The sequence below is a fragment of the Nicotiana tomentosiformis genome, chromosome 2 (assembly GCF_000390325.3).
Source record: "Nicotiana tomentosiformis chromosome 2, ASM39032v3, whole genome shotgun sequence".
In the NCBI taxonomy this organism is placed as follows: domain Eukaryota; kingdom Viridiplantae; phylum Streptophyta; class Magnoliopsida; order Solanales; family Solanaceae; genus Nicotiana; species Nicotiana tomentosiformis.
In genome coordinates, this window is record NC_090813.1 from 171,044,792 (window position 1) to 171,066,869 (window position 22,078).

At 42.8% G+C, this 22,078-nt stretch overlaps 1 protein-coding gene across 1 annotated transcript; it reads right to left on the reverse strand.

The window, feature by feature from the left end:
* Window positions 1-413: 413 nt before the first annotated feature.
* On the reverse strand, window positions 414-2,833 carry LOC138906076 (uncharacterized). The gene is made up of 3 exons (XM_070194598.1): window positions 2,762-2,833; window positions 2,553-2,660; window positions 414-965 (listed from the first exon to the last, which is right to left on the reverse strand). Exons 1-3 carry the CDS (start codon window positions 2,831-2,833, stop codon window positions 414-416), a joined length of 732 nt encoding a protein of 243 aa, XP_070050699.1.
* Window positions 2,834-22,078: the final 19,245 nt, after the last annotated feature.

Sequence of the window (22,078 nt, forward strand, 5' to 3'; positions counted from 1 at the left end):
AAGTCACAATGACTCTCGGAATGCTCCAATTCGCCTAGCACAATATCCTGATCCCCTTCTTCATTCAGAAGTTTATGAAAGTGAGTCTGCCATCTTTTCTTAATTTGGGCATCTTCCATTAATACTCTACCATCTTCGTCCTTGATGCATCTCACTTGGTCCAAATTCCGAGCCTTCCTCTCTCTCAATTTGGCCAGCCGGAATAACTTCTTCTCCCCGTCGTTTTTCCCCAGTTCCTCGTACATACGACCATATGCCGCAGTCTTAGCCTCTGTGACCGCCAACTTAGCCTCCTTCCTAGCTCTCTTATACCTCTCCATACATGCTCGCCTCTCCTCCTCATCTATGCTCCCCACTAACTTCAGGTACACCGCCTTCTTAGCTTCCACTTTACGTTAAACCACTTCATTCCACTACCAGTCTCCTTTGTGCCCACCAGATATGCCCGTCGAGACTCCTAACACCTCTCTCGTAGCCTCCCTAATACAGTCTGCTGTCACTGACCACATAGTGCTTGCATCACTACTGCTCCTCCAAGCTCCCATAGCCGACAACCGCCCCTCCAACTCTTGGGCTTTATCCTTAGTTAAGGCTCCCCACCTGATTCTCGGACTTTCTCGAGTAGACCTTTTCATCCTCTTTAACATAATACCAATGTCCATCACCAAGAACCTATGTTGCGTCGCGAGTATCTCACCCGGAATTACCTTGCAAAGTCCTCTGTCACCTCTCCTGAGGAGGAGATAGTCAATCTGAGTCTTCGCCACTGCATTTTGAAAAGTAACCAAATGCCCCTCCCTCTTTGGAAAGCTAGAGTTCAAAATCACCAACCCAAAAGCCTTAGCGAAGTCCAATAGCGATGTACCTCCTACGTTCCTCTCCCCAAAACTGAAGCCTCCATGTACCTCGCCATAACCACCTGCAGTCGACCCAATATGCCCATTGAAATTCCCTCCTATGAATAGCTTCTCAGTAAGCGGAACCTTAATGATAGTTAAAAGTATGCTGGTTTTCTCTTTTATTTAGTTGTTTTCGGTTTCGAGTTTTCTTTCGTTCCTAGGGTACTTTTGATTGAGGTTAGTTTTTTTTTGACTTTAATATTGTTCTCTCTTTTTTTTTTCTAAGGAAAAAAAAACTGATCTAGTCTCCATTTCCCATGTCTAACTTTGGTGTTGGGAATCTTGCATCAATAAATTTTGAAAAGATAGAATGTTTAAAATATTTTATTGGACTGGACAATAGGCTTGTTTATTTTTGAAAAATAATTGTAGTTACTTGTGGATTTATAAGAAATTCCACAAACTACGACTAGTATTAGAATTACAAATTTTATAACAAATTTATAAAAAATAATATACTCTAGAAATATGGTAGATTCCCTATCAATGGGGAATTCTATTCTGAAACATATGCTTAATTTGTCCTTAAAATCCTCAGGTTGTTAATTATTGATTACCACTATAAACACATTATTTTACCGCTTGCCTTAATCATTCGCGTATTATGCATCAATCAAATCATATTCCTCTATATTGTAGATCAATCAAACGATATCCCCTTCCAAAAGAAACATGCCTTTTTAGTTTTTAAAATTTACAAAATTTTCATTTTCTCTATTATTAGAACCCCTATGCTATACACCATCCAAAAATCGCCAAAGCTTTCCCCAAATTTGATTTTTCTACATCTCTCCATCAGCATAAAACCCTGTTTGCTTCTCTCAAATATATATATATATATATATATATATATATATATATATATATATATATATATATATATATATATATAAAGGTTGAGTCGATTTGCCCTCCATGTCTCTCTTGCCTTTTCTTCTCTCTCTTTGTAAGATTCAGCCTATAGTTTTTCAATGTGGCCTGTGAAAACGAGTACTTGCCTTCTCGATCAATCTATGATTTTTTTATTATTGATGATATTTCATACTACATTTAAAGCAAATTGGCAATAGTTCACAAAAATAAGAAAGCTCCCAAACATGTCAGTACCTATGGGCTACTGCTAATTGTTATTGAATAGTTAACTGATGCTTTAGTTGAACAGAAGATGACAATCTAAAGTTTGAGAGATGGTGGGGAAGAAAACTAGGAGAAGATGTTTATCCATAAAACGGTACAGTTAAATTTATACGTAGTTTCTAGACAAATGAACTAATTTGATCCTGAAATAATGCGATAATTGAAGAAATACATGATACTTAACCTTAGAATGTAAATGAAATAATAAAGATAATGATTCCGTGAACACGGTTTCCGGGCACAGCGATGATGAGATCAAAAAGTAAGAAAGTAAAATTATAAAAAGCTTTGTATAAAATAGAGTGTAAGTTTTGCCAGATCATTCGTTCCCTTTCCAATGACAACTGAGCTCACTATTTATAGCTATCTCTAGGGAAGGAAGTCCTAGAATCATGTCCTCCTTTAATGTCAATTATGAGGGTCATTGATGAATACGTAACGGTGAGCATAAATGCAAAATTCTCTGTAATGGACCGTCGCTCTCAATGCTGTAGAATATTCCCTATTAAATATTACCGGACGTAGAGCATTTAACACCTTTATGAACGTTATCCTTTCCGGTGACAAGTGGAATGGTTGCATTTGGTCATCGGCCATCACTGTCTTGAGTTCCACGTATCCTCCCTTTAGATGACCACATGTCATATCATATTTCACTCTATACAGATAGTCCCCTTGCTTTTCGGTGACATAACTTTGTGTTACTGGGAAGTTGGTTGAAATACCTTTTTGGCGGGAATTACTATAACTCCCTCTGAAAGTCCCTGACAGTTGATTCGACGCACGTCTCTCCGCATTTAATACCTCGAACACGCATTATCCCATGATCCAGCAGAGTTGAACAATGCCATGCACAACGCCGCATCGGTACATTCTTTTCTTCCTTCATTACTTCTTCTACTTTTGTATGAATATATTCTAAGTTTAACTTCTTCTTGTCTTGTAGGCCAACTTTCTTGTTTCTGAGGGCCTTCAAAGGTTGATTCGCGAAAAGAAAGAACTTACTTCGGAACGGAATCAGCTTTTGGTGGAACGGGACCAAACTGCTCTCCGCCTCTTAGAACTGGAAACTAAAGTTACAGAGGCTGTTATTTTGGAGGCTCGTTTGCAGCAAAGCGAGCAAGAAGTGGTAACCCTTAGCCAAGAAGTTGGGCCGCTGAGGGTTAGATTTGATGAAGCCAAGGCCAAATGGGCTGAAGTCCAGGATGCCGTTCTGCTACAAACGAGCGCGAGGCTGCTGCTGCAAAAAAGGTAACCAACTTAGAAGAAGCCTTGAACTCCAAAATTGAAGAGCTTGCTGCTGTGGGGGAGAAACACGCCCAACTAGAAGAGAAGTACACGAAAACTATCAAGCACAACAGGCTCTTTAGTTCAACTGTCCGCGACCTTGACGTCAGCCTCAAGTCTGCTAGGTCTGCCCGAGAGAGCCTTTTTGCCGAAGGTTTCGCAACTCAAAGAAGAACTTAAGCGCCGAGCGGCTTCCCTCGTTGTTGAAAAAACTTATGCCATGTACAACATGAGAAGAAAAACCTTGGAAGAGGCCAAAGCTGGTATCATTGATGTTGATGCCAAAATTGCTAAGGCCCGAGAGCTTGAGTTGGCTGCAAAAAATGGACTCCCAGCATAGTCTGATGCTCCAGTTTCTTCTGATTCTGGTTCTGAGTTTTTGAAAACTGAAGAGGGATCGGAAGGCGGTGATACCAAAGACCAAATTGGGGAAAACATTGAGCCATCGGTGGAAACACTTACTTTTCCTGGGGATGCGGATACTTCTCTTCCTCCTGGTTCCGTAGGCGCTTTAGTTTAGCTTTTTCTTTCTTTTCCCATTTTGTACTTTTACCGTTTTGGCCCGTTCTTGTAAATAAAGACATATTTTATCTCAAGTATTGTTTGAGTCTTACTTTCTTTTGAATATCCATGCAAGTCTTTAACTTTTACACTTGCTCAAGCATTCTACGCATGTTGCTCTATTTACGCTTTACTATGTGTAGTCTCGAATGTCTTTTCTTCAAAGCATTTTGGTTCCGAGTATTATCCCTTTTACGTGAGGGTTTCTATGAATATTTGCGCAAGTTTTCCTTTTACGTGAGGATGTCTATGGATATTTGTGCAAGTTTTCCTTTTACGTGAGGGTTTTTGTGAATATTTGCGCAAGTTCGCTTTTTGCGTCCTTTTCATATGCGGCTTCGGATGTATTTTTTCCCGATGGAATTTTAGATTCCGGGCATTGGTTCTTCCAAATATAACCCTTTAGCGTGAGAGTTTTTATAAGAGAAGGCCCTCTTATGTTTATGGTGCTCTTGAAGAGGACGTATCATGTTCATTACGACACTAACATTTGAAGTACTTGTTTAACTTTCAAATGACAAAGTTAGCTCATCGTTCAGATAAGAAACGAGATAAAAGCAAAAGGATTTCATTTTATTCCTTCTATTTTCAAAAATTACATAGGCATTTTGCTATGCAGAAAAGAAATTGCCATTACTTGTGGCTATCTTGTAGAACTTGTTTCTACGGGGCTAGCTGCGCAGTCCCCGGTCCCAATGATGCATTTATTTTCTGGATTTTTGGCCCCGGGTTGACGTGGTATTCATTGTTGCCGTATCCTTATATCATTCCCTCCCCAGTGTTCGAATGTGAAGAGTGCAAATTGGAACACTGGAAGTCTTGTATCTAAAAAGATTCCACTAATGAATTGCTAGGTAATCCTTCACTCGGCAACATACCTTACTTCCCCTTAGGAATCCATGCTATCGAGCGAAAAAATACCTAACAGTCCTCTAGAGGTTTGTGCTCATGATGGTTGGGTAACCTCCATTCGATAGCAAACTTAACTTCCTAGTGGAAATTTGCTATCGAACCGAAAATTATCTAATCATCCCCGAGTGGAAGCTTGTTTGTTTTCCTTGCTATCAAAGGTCTTATTGTTGATGTCTTTGTAGTATGCTTTATGTCGCTGCCTCATTAAAAACCTTGTCAAAAAAACCCAATTGGGACAAAAACTGAACGAAGGGAAAAAGAGCGTAGCACATACTTTCCGCTTGAATAATGTTCATCAGCAATAATATCTTTTAAGGTGTGCCACTTTCTATTTGCTGGGCAACTTGTCTCCATTCTGGTTCTCCAACTCGTATGAACCTTTCCCATTAATAGCTGAAATCCGATAGGGACCTTCCCACATTGGGACCTAGCTTCCCCACATCGAGCTCCCAGGTACTTTGGGTTACTTTCCTTAGAACCAAGTCCCCTACTTTGAAATAACGGAAGTTGGATCTTCGATTATAATATCGCTCCATTCTCTGCTTTTGAGCTGCCATCCTTACATGCACTAAGTCCATGCGTTCCTCGAGCAGTTCTAAGTTGATTAGAATTGCTTCGTTGTTCGATTCTTCATTTGTCTGAGAATATCTCAAAGTGGGTTCGCCCACTTCTACCGGGATTAAGGCTTCTGCACCGTAAACAAGAGAAAAATGAGTTTCTCCTGTGCTCGATTAGGCCGTTGTTCGGTAGGCCCATAGAACTCCAGGCAATTCTTCGGGCCATTTGCCTTTCGCTGCTTCCAACCTTTTCTTGAGGTTTTGAATAATCATTTTGTTCATTGACTCCGCTTGACCATTTGCACTCGGATGATAAGGAGAAGATGTGGACCTCTTTATTTTTAAGTCTTCGAGGAACTTTATAATTTTTGCACCGATAAATTGTGGCCCATTGTCGCATGCTATCTCTTTTGGTATTCCGAACCTACAAATTATATTTTTTCCCACAGGAAATCGACCGCTTCACGCTCTCCGATCTTCTGATAAGAACCTGCATCCACCCATTTAGAAAAATAATCAATCAAAATTAAAAGAAACCTTACCTTTTCGGGAGCCGGTGGCAGCCGTCCGACGATGTCCGTCCCTTATTTCATGAACGGCCATGGGGACAAAACCGAATGTAAGGGTTCTTCCGGTTGATGTACTAGTGATGCGTAGCGTTGGCACTTATCACATTTTCATACGAAATCTTTGGCGTCTTGTTCCATGTGAGGCCAATAATATTCTGCCTGTACCAATTTCAGTACCAAAGACTCTGCGCCTGAGTGATTGCCGCATATCCCTTCGTGGATTTCTCTCATGACATAGTCAGCTTCTGATGCTCCTAAACACCGGGACAACGGGCCTTGGAAAGATTTTCTATACAATTGGCCTTTCCTGAAGCTATAATGCGCAGCTTTGGCGCATAATGCCCGTGATGCTTTGGGATCGTCGGGCAACTTCCCATGCTTGAGGTAACTGATTATTTCATTTCTCCAGTCCCAGACCAGATTAGCCGAATTCACTTCATAGTAACCATCCGTATCCAGGACTGAGCTCATCAGTTGTACCACCATTCCGGACTCAAATCCCTTTATTTCCATCGACGATCCTAAGTTTTCTAATGCATCCGCTTCTGCATTATCCTCCCTCAGGATATAAGTAATTGATCACTCCCGAAATCATGCCAAAAGAGCCTGGACCTTTACCACGTATTGTTGCATACGTTCTTCTTTGGTATCAAAGATCTCGTAGACCTGATTTACCACCAGCTGTGAGTCACATTTTATTTCGATAACCTCAGAATCAAGTCCCCGGGACAATTCAAGCCCTGCAATCAAAGCTTTATACTCTGCTTCATTGTTAGTTAAAGGGATTTTTCTGATGGCCTGCCTTAAGGTTTCACCTGAAGGCATGATTAAGACTATTCCGAGCCCGGACCCTTTTACGTTCGAAGCTCGGTCCGTAAATAAGGTCCAAACCCCCGATGTTGATACCAACACTATTACTTCCTCCTTGGTTGCCAGAGGTAGTAGTCCCAGACTAAAATCGGCCACCGAGTCAGCCAAGACTGGTGATTTAATTGCAATCCTTGGTTTATATTCTATGTCGAATTCACTCATTTCGACGGCCCATTTGGCTAATCTACCCGAGAGCTCGGGTTTGTGGAGGATGTTCTACAAAGGAAAAGTAGTCACCACAGCTATCGGGTGGCATTGAAAGTAGGGCCTCAGCTTCCGAGCGGTGACTACGAGAGCTAAGGCCAATTTTTCTAAATGTGGGTAGCGAGTTTCTACTCCCGTTAAAATTTTGCTAACGTAATAAATGGGAAATTGCGTACCTTCGTCCTCCCAGACTAGAACCACACTTACCACAACTTCTAAAACCGTGAGGTAGACTAGCAGTGTTTCACCTTTTTTTGGTTTTGAGAGCAATGAAGGGCTCGATAAGTACTTCTTCAGATCCCTCAGAGCCTGTTGGCACTCCAGTATCCATTAGAAATTCTTCTTCTTTTTGAGCAGTGTGAATAAGCGATGACATTTTTCCGATGACCGGGAAATGAACCTGCTCAAAGCTGCTAATCTTCCTGTGAGCCTTTGGACTTCCTTTACATTTGATAATTGATCCGGTATATCCTCTATGGCCTTGATTTTGTTAGGTTTTACCTCAATTCCCCATTGTGAGACCAAAAATCCCAGGAACTAACCCCGAATGCGCACTTCTCAGGGTTAAGTTTCATGTTATGCTTCCTCAGGATGTGGAATATTTCTTGTAAATGCTTAAGGTGGTCACCTACATTCAAAGACTTAACGAGCATATCGTCTATATAAACTTCCATGGTCTTTCCTGTTTGCTTTTCAAACATCTTATTTACGAGCCGTTGATAAGTGGCTCCGGCGTTTTTCAACCCGAAGGGCATTACATTGTAACAATATGTATCGAAATTTGTTATAAACGAAGTTTTTTCATGATCTTCCGGGTTCATCTTAATTTGGTTGTACCCAAAATAAGCATCAAGGAAACTCATCAACTCGTGCCCGGTCATGGCATCAATCATTTGATCGATATTTGGCAGTGGGAATGAGTCTTTCGGGCACGCCTTATTAAGATCTTTATAGTCTACGCACATGAAAAATTTATTGTTCTTCTTAGCAACTACTACTACATTAGCTAGCCAGTCCGGATATCTTACCTCTCGGACCGAACCGATTTTAAGTAAGCGGGTTACCTCTTCTTTGATGAATATATTCCTGGCCTCGGCAATAGGGCGTTGCTTCTGCCTTAATGGCGGTATGTTGGGATCCAAACTCAGCTTGTGCACGACTATTTCCGTCGGGATACCTGTCATATCCTCGTGCGACCATGCAAAACAATCAGTGTTAAGTTTAAAGAATTCAATAAAACCAGAACTGAGCTAGGGGTGCAGTCCTATCCCCAAATGAAATTTTCTTTCTAGGAATTCTTCGAACAATGCCACTTGCTCCAGTTCCTCTACCGTGGACTTCGTTGCATCCGTCTATTCCAGAACTTGGAAATATCTCGGCACGTGATATTGTTCTGACGACTCTGCTCCTGGGCTAACTCCTTCCAACTCGGGAAAAGGCGTCGGTTCCTGTAATTGCTATGCCGGGAGCTCCTTCCCTTTGCTGCTAGAAACTGAGATTGCATTCATCTCCCTTGTTGTTGGTTGATCACCTCTTATCTGCTTGAACCCTTTGGGCGTTAGAAACTTCAGCAATTGGTGATATATTGAAGGTACAACTTTCATCTCGTGTAACCATGGCCTTCCCAGGATAATGTTGTATCCCATGTCACCATCTACTACTTCTAAGAGAGTTGTTTTCATTACTCCTTCAGCATTTGTGAGCAGCAAAATCTCTCCCCGGGTTGTCACACTTGCAAGGTTGAAACCAGCAAGGAGCTTTATTGCCGGAATAATACTTCCGGTGAGTTTAGTTTGCTCCAATACTCTCCATTGTATGATATTAGCCGAACTTCCTGGATCCAATAGAACATGTTTAATCTTAAATTCTAACATATTTAAAGAGATTACCAGTGCGTCGTTATGTGGTAACACAATCCGTCTGCATCCTCCTCTGTGAAAGTGATAGCGTCTTCCCGGAGTCTTTTACTGTGAGTTATCGATACTTTCGTCTTCTTTGCTGCCAAAATGGTGACCTCGTTAATCTCATCCCCCCTGAAGATCATATTGATCATTTGGCGTGACGGTTCTTCTCCAGCTTTCGGAAGTTTCGCATTGTCTCTGTTACGACCATAATTGTTCTTGGCTCGGTCACTCAAGAATTCTCTGAGGTGACCATTCTTCAATAATGTTTCCACCTCCTCTCGGAGGTGTTGACAGTCCCCTGTCCGGTGACCGTTCATCGCATGATACTCGCACCATAAGTAGGGATCTCTCTGGCTGGAATCGGATCTCATAGGTCTCGAGAATCATGCATCTTTAATGTTTCTCATGGCTGACACCAACTCCACTATACTGATGTTGAAGTTATATTCCGATAACTTGGGGTAAAAAGGATCACGAGACCCTGACGTCTCCTTTTCCTGGAGTGATCTATTATTTCAACCACGATCGGTCCCTCTGTTAGCGATGAACTTGCTTGCTGCCCGAAAGTTTCTGCCACGGCCTTTGGTCTGCTCGTAGGGCAAAAACCGGCCCTTCAAAGTCCGTCTATCCGCGTCGTAGTCTTCCTTTGATTTTTCTCTAATTTTCTCCCGTCCTTTGGCCGATGATGTAGAACCGACCTGGTCATCTTCAATCCTTATCTTTGACTTGTACCGGTTGTGTACATTTGCCCAAGTTGTTACTTTAAACTCAAGCAGGCTCTCCTTCAGCTTCCGGGAAGCGTTTGAACTTCTTGGATTCAATCCTTTGGTGAATGCTTCAGCTGCCCATTCATCTGGGACGGCCGGGAGCAATATTCTTTCTTTCTAGAATCGAGTAACAAACTCTCATAACAACTCAGATTCTCCCTATGCGATCCTGAATATGTCGGCCTTCCGGGCTTGCACTCTTCTGGCCCCGGTATGAGCCTTAATGAAAGAATCCACGAGCACCTTGAAGGAATCTATGGAATGCTCGGGTAATAATGAATACCACGTTAGATCTTCCCTCGTGAGAGTTTCTCTGAATTTCTTTAGCAACACAGATTCAATTTCGTGAGGAGCTAAATCATTTCCTTTCACCGCCGTTGTATATGTAGTAATATGCTCCTGTGGGTCTGAAGTTCCATCATACTTTGGAATTTCAGGCATTTTGAATCGCTTCGGGATTAGTTCTGATGCTGCACTCGGCTTGTACAGTAATTGAATATACTTCTTCGAGTTCGGGCCTTTCAATACTGGTGGCGCGCCCGGGATTTGATTCATGCGGGCATTTACTTCCCTTATGAACCGCAAAAGTTCATCCTTGAACGGATCGTTATCGTTGTTGAGACCGGATCTGCTCCCTCCAGCATCGTCGGAGCCAACTTTACCCTTGGGAGTGTTGTTGTCGACTCTCTACGTTGTTTGGTCTGCGGGAACAACAGGAGGAATTGGATCTCGTCTGTTTGCATTATTCGAAGCACCTGATAGTGCCTGCTTCAGTTCCATCATAACCTAATCCTGCAGCGTGAGATAGCTTAGAATGATTGCATGTTGCTATTGCAGGACGCTCACTGCATCCGCTGCATGCTCCTCATCAACATTATCGAGAGTTGTTTCCCGAACCTGTCGAGGGTACCGCCTATTATGCACCGGCGTGGTGTCACTTCCCTCACTGCAGGTGTCACTGATTGAATCCTCGAACTGAGGCTGGTCCCCTTGAATTTCAGGGTTACGTGTGTCGCTAACAGTGTTATCTGCTATTTTTCGTGATTTGTTTCTAAGACAGATTAATCAAAACACGTTAGTAAAAAAGGCAAGGATTAATTTAATTGCATGGCTGTCTAGGACCCACGTTGGGCGCTAAACTATTTACCCGTAAAATAGTACAATTAAATTTATACGTGGTTTCTAGACAAGTGAACTAATTTGATCCTGAAATAATGCGATAATTGAAGAAATACACGATACTTAGCCTTAGAATGTAAATGAAATAACAAAGATGATGATTCCGTGAACACGGTTTTCGGGCACAGCGATAATGAGATCAAAAAGCAAGAAAGTAAAAATGTAGAAAGATTTGTATAGAATAGAGTGTAAGTTTTGCTAGATCATTCGTCCCCTTTCCAATGACAATTGAGCTCACTATTTATAGCTATCTCTAGGGAAGGAAGTCCTAGGATCATGTCCTCCTTTAATGTCAATTATGAGGGTCATTGATGAATATTTAAAGGTGAGCATAAATGCCAAATTCTCTATAACAGACCGTCGCTCTTAATGCTGTAGAATATTCCCTATTAAATGTTACCAAGCGCAGAGCATTTAACACCTTTATGAACGTTATCCTTTCTGGTGACAAGCGGAATGGCTGTGTTTGGTCTTCGGCCATCCCTGTCTTGAGTTCCACATGTCCTCCCTTTAGACAACCATGTGTCATATCATATTTCACCCTATACAGATAGTCCCCCAGCTATCTGGTGACATAACTTTGTGTTACAGGGAAGTTGGTTGAAACACCTTTTTGGTGGGAATTACTATAACTCCCTCTGAAAGTCCCTAATAGTTGATTAGACGCACGTTTCTCAGCATTTAATACCCCGAACACGCGTCATCCTATGATTCAGCACAGATTTTGTCGATTATCGAGGTAATCATGACCATGAATTTAGCCACCAAAATTTCACTTATACGCCACATTCTTTTCCTTTGCGTTTCATAATTTCTCGAACTCCTGATTTGCATCTTTGCTTTCCATTCTTTCTCTAGTTCTTTTCAGACACAAAACCTTTTCCATCTTCTTTTTCAATGGCTTCTTCCTCTAAACGTGCTATTTCTACAAAGAACAAGAACAAAACCGAGGACTCTATTCCTCCAATGGTGGGCTCCATCATCCCAAGAAAACTTAGTACCACAAAGGACCTTGAAGAGAAATTCCCTACTGCTAACGCTCGTACATGGGCCGTTAGTAAGTACCCTTCTTCCTTAAGTCCTTCCAATATTCCTGCTGTGAAGGAAGATTGTCGCTGCCAGGAGTTGGATATTATCGCTCTTGACCTATTGGAGTGAGTGACCCTTCCCAAGGAAGGTTTTACATACTTTACACGTATCCTTATACTTTGGGTACATTTTCTTTGAGTGGAGAGCTCGATTCCATGATTGCGGAGTTTTCCCTTAACTACCAAGTGTGTTTGGCATAGGTAAGTCCTTCAGTGTGGAGGACGGTCGCCTGTCTTCGATGCTTGTGCAAGGAAACTGAAGAGGAGCTAACCTTAGCTCATATGATGAATCTCTATTCCCCAAAATCTTCCGCGGGGGATGATAAAACTCTACAAGCGTGGCCACCATGCTTTGCTGTCCAGCATGGATGATGACAACGACCATGGGTAGATGGAACGGTTCGTTGTAGTTGCCACCAACGACATCATTTCGACAACGGCTTCATCCTTTCCGGCCGCTTGGAACCGCACTCGTTAGTTCTTTGTTTTGTATTTCTTTTTACTAGATATTCCTTTGTGGTCGTATCAACTCTTCACCCTTCGCATATTTTAGCAACTCAATGGATCCTACCGGTGGTGGAAGGTTTGGACCAGTGGGTTCAGAAGATCTTGGACGTCACAACGCCCGAACCTTGTTTGTGAAAAGAACTGGCCCTTAAATACGAGTGGAATGCCAAAAATAACGGTAATTTTAATTTACCTTGCTTCCATTTTTCGTTTATGAAGTACTTGGTTGAACCCTTCTCACTTATTCAAGGAACTAGGTCTACTTGCAGGCTCTGTTGTTGTCCCGGAGGAGGACGTTTTGGCTGATCCTACTGATACAGCGAGGCTGTTTCAGGAAGCACTTGAACAAGTATCTTCGGGCTTGTTTTGGGTGCAAACACTTCTTTACGGAGTCCCCGGCCAGAGGATAAAAAACCAAAGAGAAGACGTTCCTCCGCGGCTGGGGAAATGAATAAGAGGGCAAAGACTGATGCCCCCAAGTCATCTCCAATGGCGATGATGACTGGTCCTCCTTCCGGGCGGGTCATAGACACGATGATGATTGATGATAATGAATAAGCTGCTGATGAGGAAGCTTCTTCACACAGAAGGTGACGATCTTCATCATCTCAACAGGATGCTCGACCTGTTGAGATAGTTACACCAAGTGAAGACGATGTCTCGGCACTTTGGGGAGAATCTGATTTGGTAGAATATGCCAACTCCCATTTTTGGGCCCCAATTGTTGTAACCGGTGATGCGGGGCTGAATACCGGGTCCTTGCCATCTTTGGTTAGCGAGTATCCACCAGCCGGCACTGCATTTGATGCAGCTGCTTCTCATTCTTCAACTCCATCAGCTTCATCTCCACCTTCACCAACATCAGCAACTACTACATCACTTCCATCTTCATCCGCTCTTCCACCAGCAGTTGCTACATCACCTCCATCGGCCACACCTGACCATGAAGAAGGTGTTCCTCTTCCACAGTCCCCAATTCATGGGAATTTGGGGCAAAATTATGCTACCCCTTATGAAGATCCACAAAGGAGGAGGAACGTTACTCTTTCGGTCTCTACTAGATGCAACTTGCTATCCTGGCCGGTGGAGCTTGCTAACTATCTGAAGCCTTTGGCTTTAGAAAAAGACTGGGAAAAGATTCAGGCACTTCAGGAGAGTGCCTATTGAACAATGCCATGCACAATGCCGCATCAGTACGTTTTTTTATTCCTTCATTACTTCTTCTACTTTTGTATGAATGTTTTCTAAGGTTTACTTCTTCTTGTCTTCTAGGCCAACTTTCTTGCTTCTGAGGGCCTTCAAATGTTGACTCGGGAAAAGGAAGAAGTTACTTCTGAACGGAATCAACTTTTGGTGGAACGAGACAAACTGCTCTCTGCCTCTCAGAACTAGAAACCAAAGCTACTGAGGCCGTTATTTTGGAGGCTTGTTTGCAGCAAAGCGAGCAAGAAGTGGTAACCCTTAGCCAAGAAGTTGGGCCACTGAGGGTTAGATTTTATGAAGCCAAGGCCAAATGGGTTGAAGTCCAGGACGTCGTTTTTGCTGCAACCGAGCACGAGGCTGTTGCTGCAAAAAAAGTAACCAACTTAGAAGCAACCTTGAACTCCAAACAACTAGAAGAGAAGTACAGGAAAACTATCGAGCACAATAGGCTCTTTAGTTCAACTATTCGCGACCTTGACGTCAGCCTCAAGTCTGCTAGGTCCGCCCGAGAAAGCCTTTCTACCGAGGCTTCCCAACTCAAATAAGAACTTAAGCACCGAGCGGCTTCCCTCATTATTGAAAAAACTTATGCCATGTACAACATGAGGAGAAAAACCTTGGAAGAGGCCAAAGATGGTATCATTGATGTTGATGCCAAAATTGCTAAGGACCGAGAGCTTGAGTTGGCTGCAAAAAATGGACTCCCAACGCAGTTTGATGCTCCAGGTTCTTCTGATTCTAGTTTCGAGTTTTCGAAAACTGAAGAGGGATCAGAAGGCGGTGATGCCGAAGACCAAATTGGGGAAAACGTTGAGCCATCGGTGGAAACACCTACTTTTCCCGGGGATGCGGATAGTTCTCTTCCTTCTGGTTCCGTATGCGCTGCAGTTTAGCTTTTTCTTTCTTTTCCCATTTTGTACTTTTACCGTTTTGGCCCGTTCTTGTAAATAAAGACATATTTTTGCTCAAGTATTGTTTAAGTCTTACTTTTGTTTGAATATCCATGCAAGTCTTTAACTTTTGCACTTGCTCAAGAATTTTGCGCATGTTGCTCTATCTGTGCTTTACTATTTGCTGTCATTAAAAATTAAGGGCATTTTTTGAGAAGCCAAAAATGTACACTATATTAGTTTCAGTGTACGTACGTTGCATGTGTTAACTAAGTTTATTAATAACGAATTATATATAATAAGAATGAATTATGTATAATAGCAGTTGATGTCAAATAAATATAACATTTATTTAAATGGAATGTGAATGAGTGTTAACATGTAATTCAAAACAATTGAATATTTTATAAATCATCCTAAAAAACTCACTATCCTCCCATTTCCACTCTGGGATCTCTAACCTCTGAAGCAATCCACCAAGCCGTTGATGCTCATACTTCACCTGCTGACAGTTTAGGCACAAAGATACATACTCCACTATGTCCTTCTTCATCCGTCTCCACCAATAGTGCTGCCTCAAATCCTGATATATCTTGACGGCACCCAGATGAATGGAGTATCGCGAACCGTGAGCCTCAACAAGAATCAACTCATGCAAGCCATCTACATTGGGAACACAAAGCATGCCCTGCATCCAAAACACACTATCATCTCCAATAGTGACCTCCTTGGCATCGCCGTGCTGAACGGTGTCCTTGAGGACAAGCAGATGGGGGTCGTCATATTGACGCTCTCTGATACGATCATAAAGAGAAGACCAAGAAACCACACAAGACAAAACTCGGCTCGGCTCAGAAACATCCAATCTAACAAACTGGTTGGCTAAGGACTGAACATCCAAGGCTAATGGCCTCTCTGCTACCGGTAGATATGCTAAGCTGCCTAAACTCTCTGCCTTGCGACTCAAGGCATCGGCCACCACATTGGCCTTTCCGGGATGATATAAAATGGTAATATCATAGTCCTTAAGCAACTCTAACCACCTCCGTTATCGAAAGTTAAGATCCTTCTATTTGAACAGATGATGTAGACTTCGGTGATCGATGTAGACCTCACAAGGGACACCGTACAAATAGTGCCGCCAGATCTTCAAGGCATGAACAATAGCTGCTAACTCAAGGTCGTGGACATGATAATTCTTCTCATGCACCTTCAATTGTCTAGACGCATAAGCACTCACCCTACCATCCTGCATTAACCTGCACCGAGACCGATACGCGATGCATCACAGTACACAATATAAGACCCCGAACCCGAAGGCAACACCAACACTGGGGCTGTAGTCAAAGCTGTCTTGAGCATTTGAAATCTCTCCTCACACTCCTCGGTCCACCTGAATGGAGCACGCTTCTGGGTCAATCTGGTTATAGGTGCGGCAATAGATGAGAAACCCTCTACAAATCAATGGTAATACCCCGTCAAACCAAGAAAACTCTAGTTCTCCGTAACTGAAGACGGCCCAGGCAAACTCTGAACTGCTTCAATCTTCTTCGGATCTACCTTGATCCCCTCACTTGATACTAGATGACCTAAAAATGCCACTGAATCAAGCCAGAATTCACACTTTGAAAATTTTGCATATAACTTCTTTTCTCACAAGATTTGGAGCACGGTCCTCAAGTGCCGCTCATGATCCTCCCGGCTCCGGGAGTACACCAGAATGTCATCAATAAACACAATAATGAATGAGTCAAGATAGGGATGAAATACACCGTTCATCAAGTGCATGAATGATGTTGGGGCATTGGTCAGCCCAAAATACATCACAAGGAACTCGTAATGACCATACCGAGTCTTAAAGGCAGTCTTCAGGACATCTGGCTCCCCAAATCTTTAACTGATGATAGCCTGAACGCAAGTCAATCTTAGAGAAAACTCTGGAACCTTGTAGATGATCAAATAGGTTATCAATACGTGGAAATGGATACCTGTTCTTCACTGTAACATTGTTTAAATGGCGATAATCAATACACATATGCATAGAACCATCCTTCTCCTTTTCAAATAAGACAGGAGCATCCCAAGGCGACATACTGGGCCAAATAAAGGCCTTATCAAGCAACTCTTGCAACTGTTCCTTTAACTCTTTCAACTTTGTTGGGGCCATACGATAGGATGGAATAGAAATGGGCTGAGTGCCCGGTAAAAACTCAATGCCAAAATCGACATCCCTGTTAGGCGGCATGCCCGAAAGATCCGACGAAAATACATCTGGATAATCCCTAACTACTGGAACTGACTCCATGGTAGGATTATCAACACTGACATCCCTCACGAAAGCTACCTAAGCATTACACCCCTTCTCAACCATACGTTGAGCCTTTAGAAATGAGAAAACCCTTCTAGGAACATAGTCTAAAGCACCTCTCCACTCTATCTGTGGTAATCCTAGCATAGCTAGCGTCACAGTCTTAGCGTGATAATCGAGAATAGCATGATAGGGCGACAACTAGTCCATGCCCAAAATAATACCAAAATCTACCATACTAAGCAACAATAGATTAGCTCTAGTATCAAAACCACAAAGAACAACTAAACACGACCGATACACATGGTCAACAATAATAGAATCTCCCGCAGGTGTGGACATGTAGACCGAAGAACTCAAAGAATTACGGGATACACCCAAATATGGAGAAAAATAAGACAACACATAGGAATAAGTGGACCTTGGATCAAATAAGACTGATGCATCTCTATGACAGACCGAAACAATACCTGTGATGACTGAGTCGGATGCAACTTCCTCCGTCCTAGCAGGAAGAGCATAATATCTGGCCTGGCCTCCCCCTCTAGGGCGACCTCTACCTGCTCGACCTCTACCTTAGTTGGCTGTGTAGGTGGAGTGGCAACTGGTGCGGCGACCATGGACTGAGAAGCCTGAGGACCTGGTGGAATACGCGGAGCCTAAGTAGTCGGTGGAGGTGCACCCCTCATGAGTCTAGGGCAATCCCTCACCATATGACGAGTGTCACCACACTCAAAACAAGCTCACAGAGGATGTGGCTGGCTCGGGCCTGATCAGCTGGACTGACCACTGAAAGCATCCCATGCAGGAGGTGCACTAGACAATGGTGAGGCATAATACTGAGGCCTAGGAGTGGCCGGAATACCACTGGAGGCTGGAAGTGCTGAATGAACAGGGAGACTCACATAGCCCCTACCATGATGAGCTGCAACTGGGGCACATGTACCACTATATGTGCTAAAATGTCAAGGCCTCTTGGCCTCCCTCTCCTCTCTCTCCCGAGTCTACATACCTCCAATCTCCTAGAAATCCCCACTACCTGCTGGTATGCGATGTCCATCTCCAACTCTCGGGCCATGCTAAATCTGATATCGAGGTTGAGCCCCTCGATAAATCGATGGATTCGCTCTCTATCAGTAGCAACCAAGGTTGGTGCATGCCTAGCCAAATCACTAAACCGGACCGCATACTCCGACACGGTCATAGAACCCTGGCGCAACTGCTCAAACTCTGCACGCCATGTATCTCTGAGACTCTAGGGAACAAACTCCTTCAAGAATATATCTGAGAACTGAGTCCAAGTGAGTGAAGCTGCCTCAGCCGGACTACCCAACTCATATGCTCACCACCACTGATAAGCCGCTCCTTTAAGCTGGAACGTAGTGAAAGCAACCCCACTAGACTCCATAATACCCATAGTACGGAGGATATATTGGCACTCCTCAAGAAAACTCTTGGCATCCTCTGAAGTCAAGCCGCTAAAGGTAGGAGGGTGGTACTTCTTGTACCTCTCGAGCCTGAGCTGCTCCCCCTCAGAAACTGCTGCCCTAACCTCGGGCTGATCTAGGGCGACCGACTACACTAGTATGACCTCTGGGACTTGGTCAACTTGGACCACTACTCTGGGGTACGGGTGGTGGGAGCCTGTGCTCCTCCCCCGGCCTGAGATGTGGAAGGAGCAAGTGGGATCAACCCTGCCTGAGCTAAAATGCTGAACATACTCAGAAACTAGGCGAGAGTCTCCTGGAGTGCTGGTGCAGTAACAGGCATCTTAGGTGCCTGCCCTCCAACTGGAGCTACTGGTGGCTTCTCTGTAGCAGCTCGTGCAGCTGCTCCGACAACACCGCGTGGACGTCCTCGGCCTCTACCCCGGTCCCGGCCTCTCGCGGTAGAAGTTTAGAATCCCGAAGTCAACAATTTCGCATGATGAGGAATCAAAGAAGTGAAGCTTTTCCAAACCGTTTCATAGCCTCCCGAAGATAAGTACAAACATCTCTGTACCGATCCGCGAGACTCTACTAAACCTGCTTGTGACTCATAACACCTATGAACTTAGAGCTCTGATACCAACTTGTCACGACCCCAATTTCCCTCCATAGGATGTTGTGACAGCACCTAGTCTCTAAGACTAGGTAAGCCTAAACAACATGCGGAAATAGTAAATAAAAGCTTTGAATTTTAAAACTCCAACAATATGATAAATAAAACTGTCAATTTAATACGTACAAATCCCAAAACCTGGTTAGATGTAAGTCACAAGCTCTAGATACAGTACTGAACAATCCTATACATCACTGTCTATAAACATGTAAAGAAACAAGGAAGAACAGGGTAGAAGGGGACTCCAAGGCCTGCGGACGCGGGCAAGTGTACCTTGAAGTCTCCAAACGAAGCAACTCAGCGCGCTAATAACGGGACTGATAAGATGTACCTGGATCTGTATAAAATATGTGCACAGGTGTAGTAATAGTACACCATAACGGTACCAGTAAGTACCAAGCCTAACCTCGGTAGAGTAGTGACGAGATCAGGTCAAGGCCCTACCAGGGATAATAAGAAATAAGACAGAAGACATAATGATAACGCCAAAAGAAGTGAAACAATAAAGAATTTACGGAAAGTTAACAACACAGAATCAAGGCAGTCAATACAACATGAAAGGAAGACAAGGATTTGACATGTTAAGAAAAACAACAACCAAACAAATACAGCAAATAGAGAAAAGATCAATAAGGGGCCCTACCGAGGCATCGCCTCGTAGTCCCAAATCATAAAAGTAACTCACAGTCATTTCTTATTTCACCGCGAGAGCCTCTATATAGTTTTGAAAATTATTTTCCCGAAATAACACCCCGTGTTTTAGCCCACCTTATCTCACTGCATGGCTTCTAGTAGTTCCCCTACTAGCCACGCGTATCAATCCTACCTTATCTCTCTGCATGTGTTTCAACATCCATACATTATACCATCACATGCGTATCAATAGTAACAATGGTACGGCAGAGACCTCGTGCAAATACTAACAACAGCACGGCAGAAACCTCGTGTAATCAACCAAACAATCCTCTCAACAATAACACGAATGCCAAAATATAACAACTCAATAAAAATGATATTTCACAACTTACACTTTGACTCAATAGAAACCACGGCCTTTGCACCTCAATACCAAACTCAACAGCAAAATGCTCCAAGAATAGCGATTTCAAGTAAGGGTTCAACAGTTAAACAATGAATATGGAATAAAAGAAAACAAGTAATTCAACTAAACATGTAGGAAAATTTGCAAATAAGAGATACAACAAGTAGACATGTGAAATTAGACTAAACATGATGCTAATAACAAATTAAAGTAACTCAATTAAAGAATGGAAGGAAACTACATAGCAAAAATCCAAAAATATTATATTTATCCTGTGTACGCACTCATCACCTCACGCACATGGCTTTCACATTTCACAATCATCACAATAATGCCAAATCCTAAGGGAAATTTCCCCCACACAAGGTTAGACAAGTCACTTACCTCAAACCACGCTAAATCAATCAACTAGAAGGTCGTTCCCTTGATTTTCTGACTTCAAACGACTCGAATCTAGACAAAACAATTTCATACTATAAATATAATTATAGGAAATAAATTTAAATAATGAAATTATGATCTTAACAAAGAATTTTAAAATCGCCACAAAAGGTCGACTCGACCCCCCGTCTCGGAATCCGACCAAAAGTATAAAATCCGAATACCCATTCAATGTCGAGTCCAACCATACAAGAATTATCCAAATCCGACCTCATTTTGCCTTTCAAAACCCAAAAATTTAGTTTAAGAACTTCTACACTTTTTTTCCAATTTCAAACTCCAAAACACAAATTAGAAGATGTAATTAACAGTAGATTCATGAGAATTAATCACAAACGAGTCAAGAATCCTTACCCCAACAATTCCTTTGAACAACCCTCGAAATTTCCCTTTTCTTCCTAGTAAACTGCATATGCGGGCCCTTTGTCGCATCTGCGACGCCGCACCTGCGGAAAAACTATCGCAAGTACAGTCCAAACTTAAGTCCAGGGGTTCTGCTTCTGCGAATAATAGCTCGCATCTGCGAGCCCGCTTCTGCGGAGAAACTACCACATCTGCGGTCAAGCCCAAGGCTGTTTCCCCAAGTTCCGTTTCTGCGAAGGACGCCTCTGCATCCGCGAGTCCGCTTCTGCGGACAAATGATCGCACCTGCGATCCCAGCTGGGCTAGACAAAATCCGCTTCTGCACCTACGGCCAATCCCTCCGCATGTGCGAAGACATCAAAACCAGCCCAGCACTTCAACAAATCACTAAGTCCAAAAATGATCCGATTTCCATCTGATTCACTCCCGGGGCCCTCGGGACCCCGTCTGAATATACCAACTGATTCCAAAACATATAAAAGACCTACTCGAGACCAAAAATCACATCAAACAACATAAATTCTATGGATCGCAACCCAAATTCAAGCCTATGAATTATGAACTTTCAAATTCCGAAACCAACGTCGATTCATACCAAAACAACTCCGATTGACACCAAATTTTGCACACAAGTCATAATTGACATTACAGACTTATTTCAACTTACAGAATCGAGATCCGACCCAGATATCAATAAAGTTCACTTCCGGTCAAATTTCCAAATTTCTCCAATTTTCAACTTTCGCCAAATTACGCCAAAATGACCTACAAACCTCCAAATCAACAGCCGGACACGCTCCTAAGACCAAAATCACCATACGGAGCTATTGAAACCATCAAAACTCTATTTCGGAGTGGTCTTCACACAAGTCCATCTACGGTCAACTCCTACGACTTAAACTTCCAACTTAGGGACTATGTGTCCCATTTCATTCCGAAACAAATCCGAAACCAAAATCAAACATCCCGGCGAGTGACGTAACCATAATATAACATAGAGGGAGCATAAATTAGGGGATCAGAGCTAAAATACTCAAAACAACTGGCCGGGTCGTCAAAGTACCCCCGTATCTTAGAATTTAGATCATAAAGGACCCGACCTCTAGATCCGCATCCATATCGAACACCCGCACCCGAGTCCGAGTAATTATTGGGACCTTGTTATTAATACTATATTTCGGCACTTTTCCTTTTTTTCAAATAGAAAAAAAATTATTTTTATTTATAACTACAATTTTATTCAACATAAGAAGCCATAAAAAAGCAAACAATATTTTGCTAAGGGCCTTC

Bases quoted from the DNA above. Each gene is read 5' to 3' on its own strand.
- LOC138906076 (XM_070194598.1), bottom strand. From the start codon at position 2,833: ATGCGGAGAGACGTGCGTCGAATCAACTGTCAGGGACTTTCAGAGGGA. The intron at 2,661-2,761 runs GTATTTCAACCA...GGTCATCTAAAG, and splicing joins TAGTAATTCCCGCCAAAAAG to GGAGGATACGTGGAACTCAA. The intron at 966-2,552 runs GTAATATTTAAT...CTTACTGAGAAG, and splicing joins TGTTAAATGCTCTACGTCCG to CTATTCATAGGAGGGAATTT.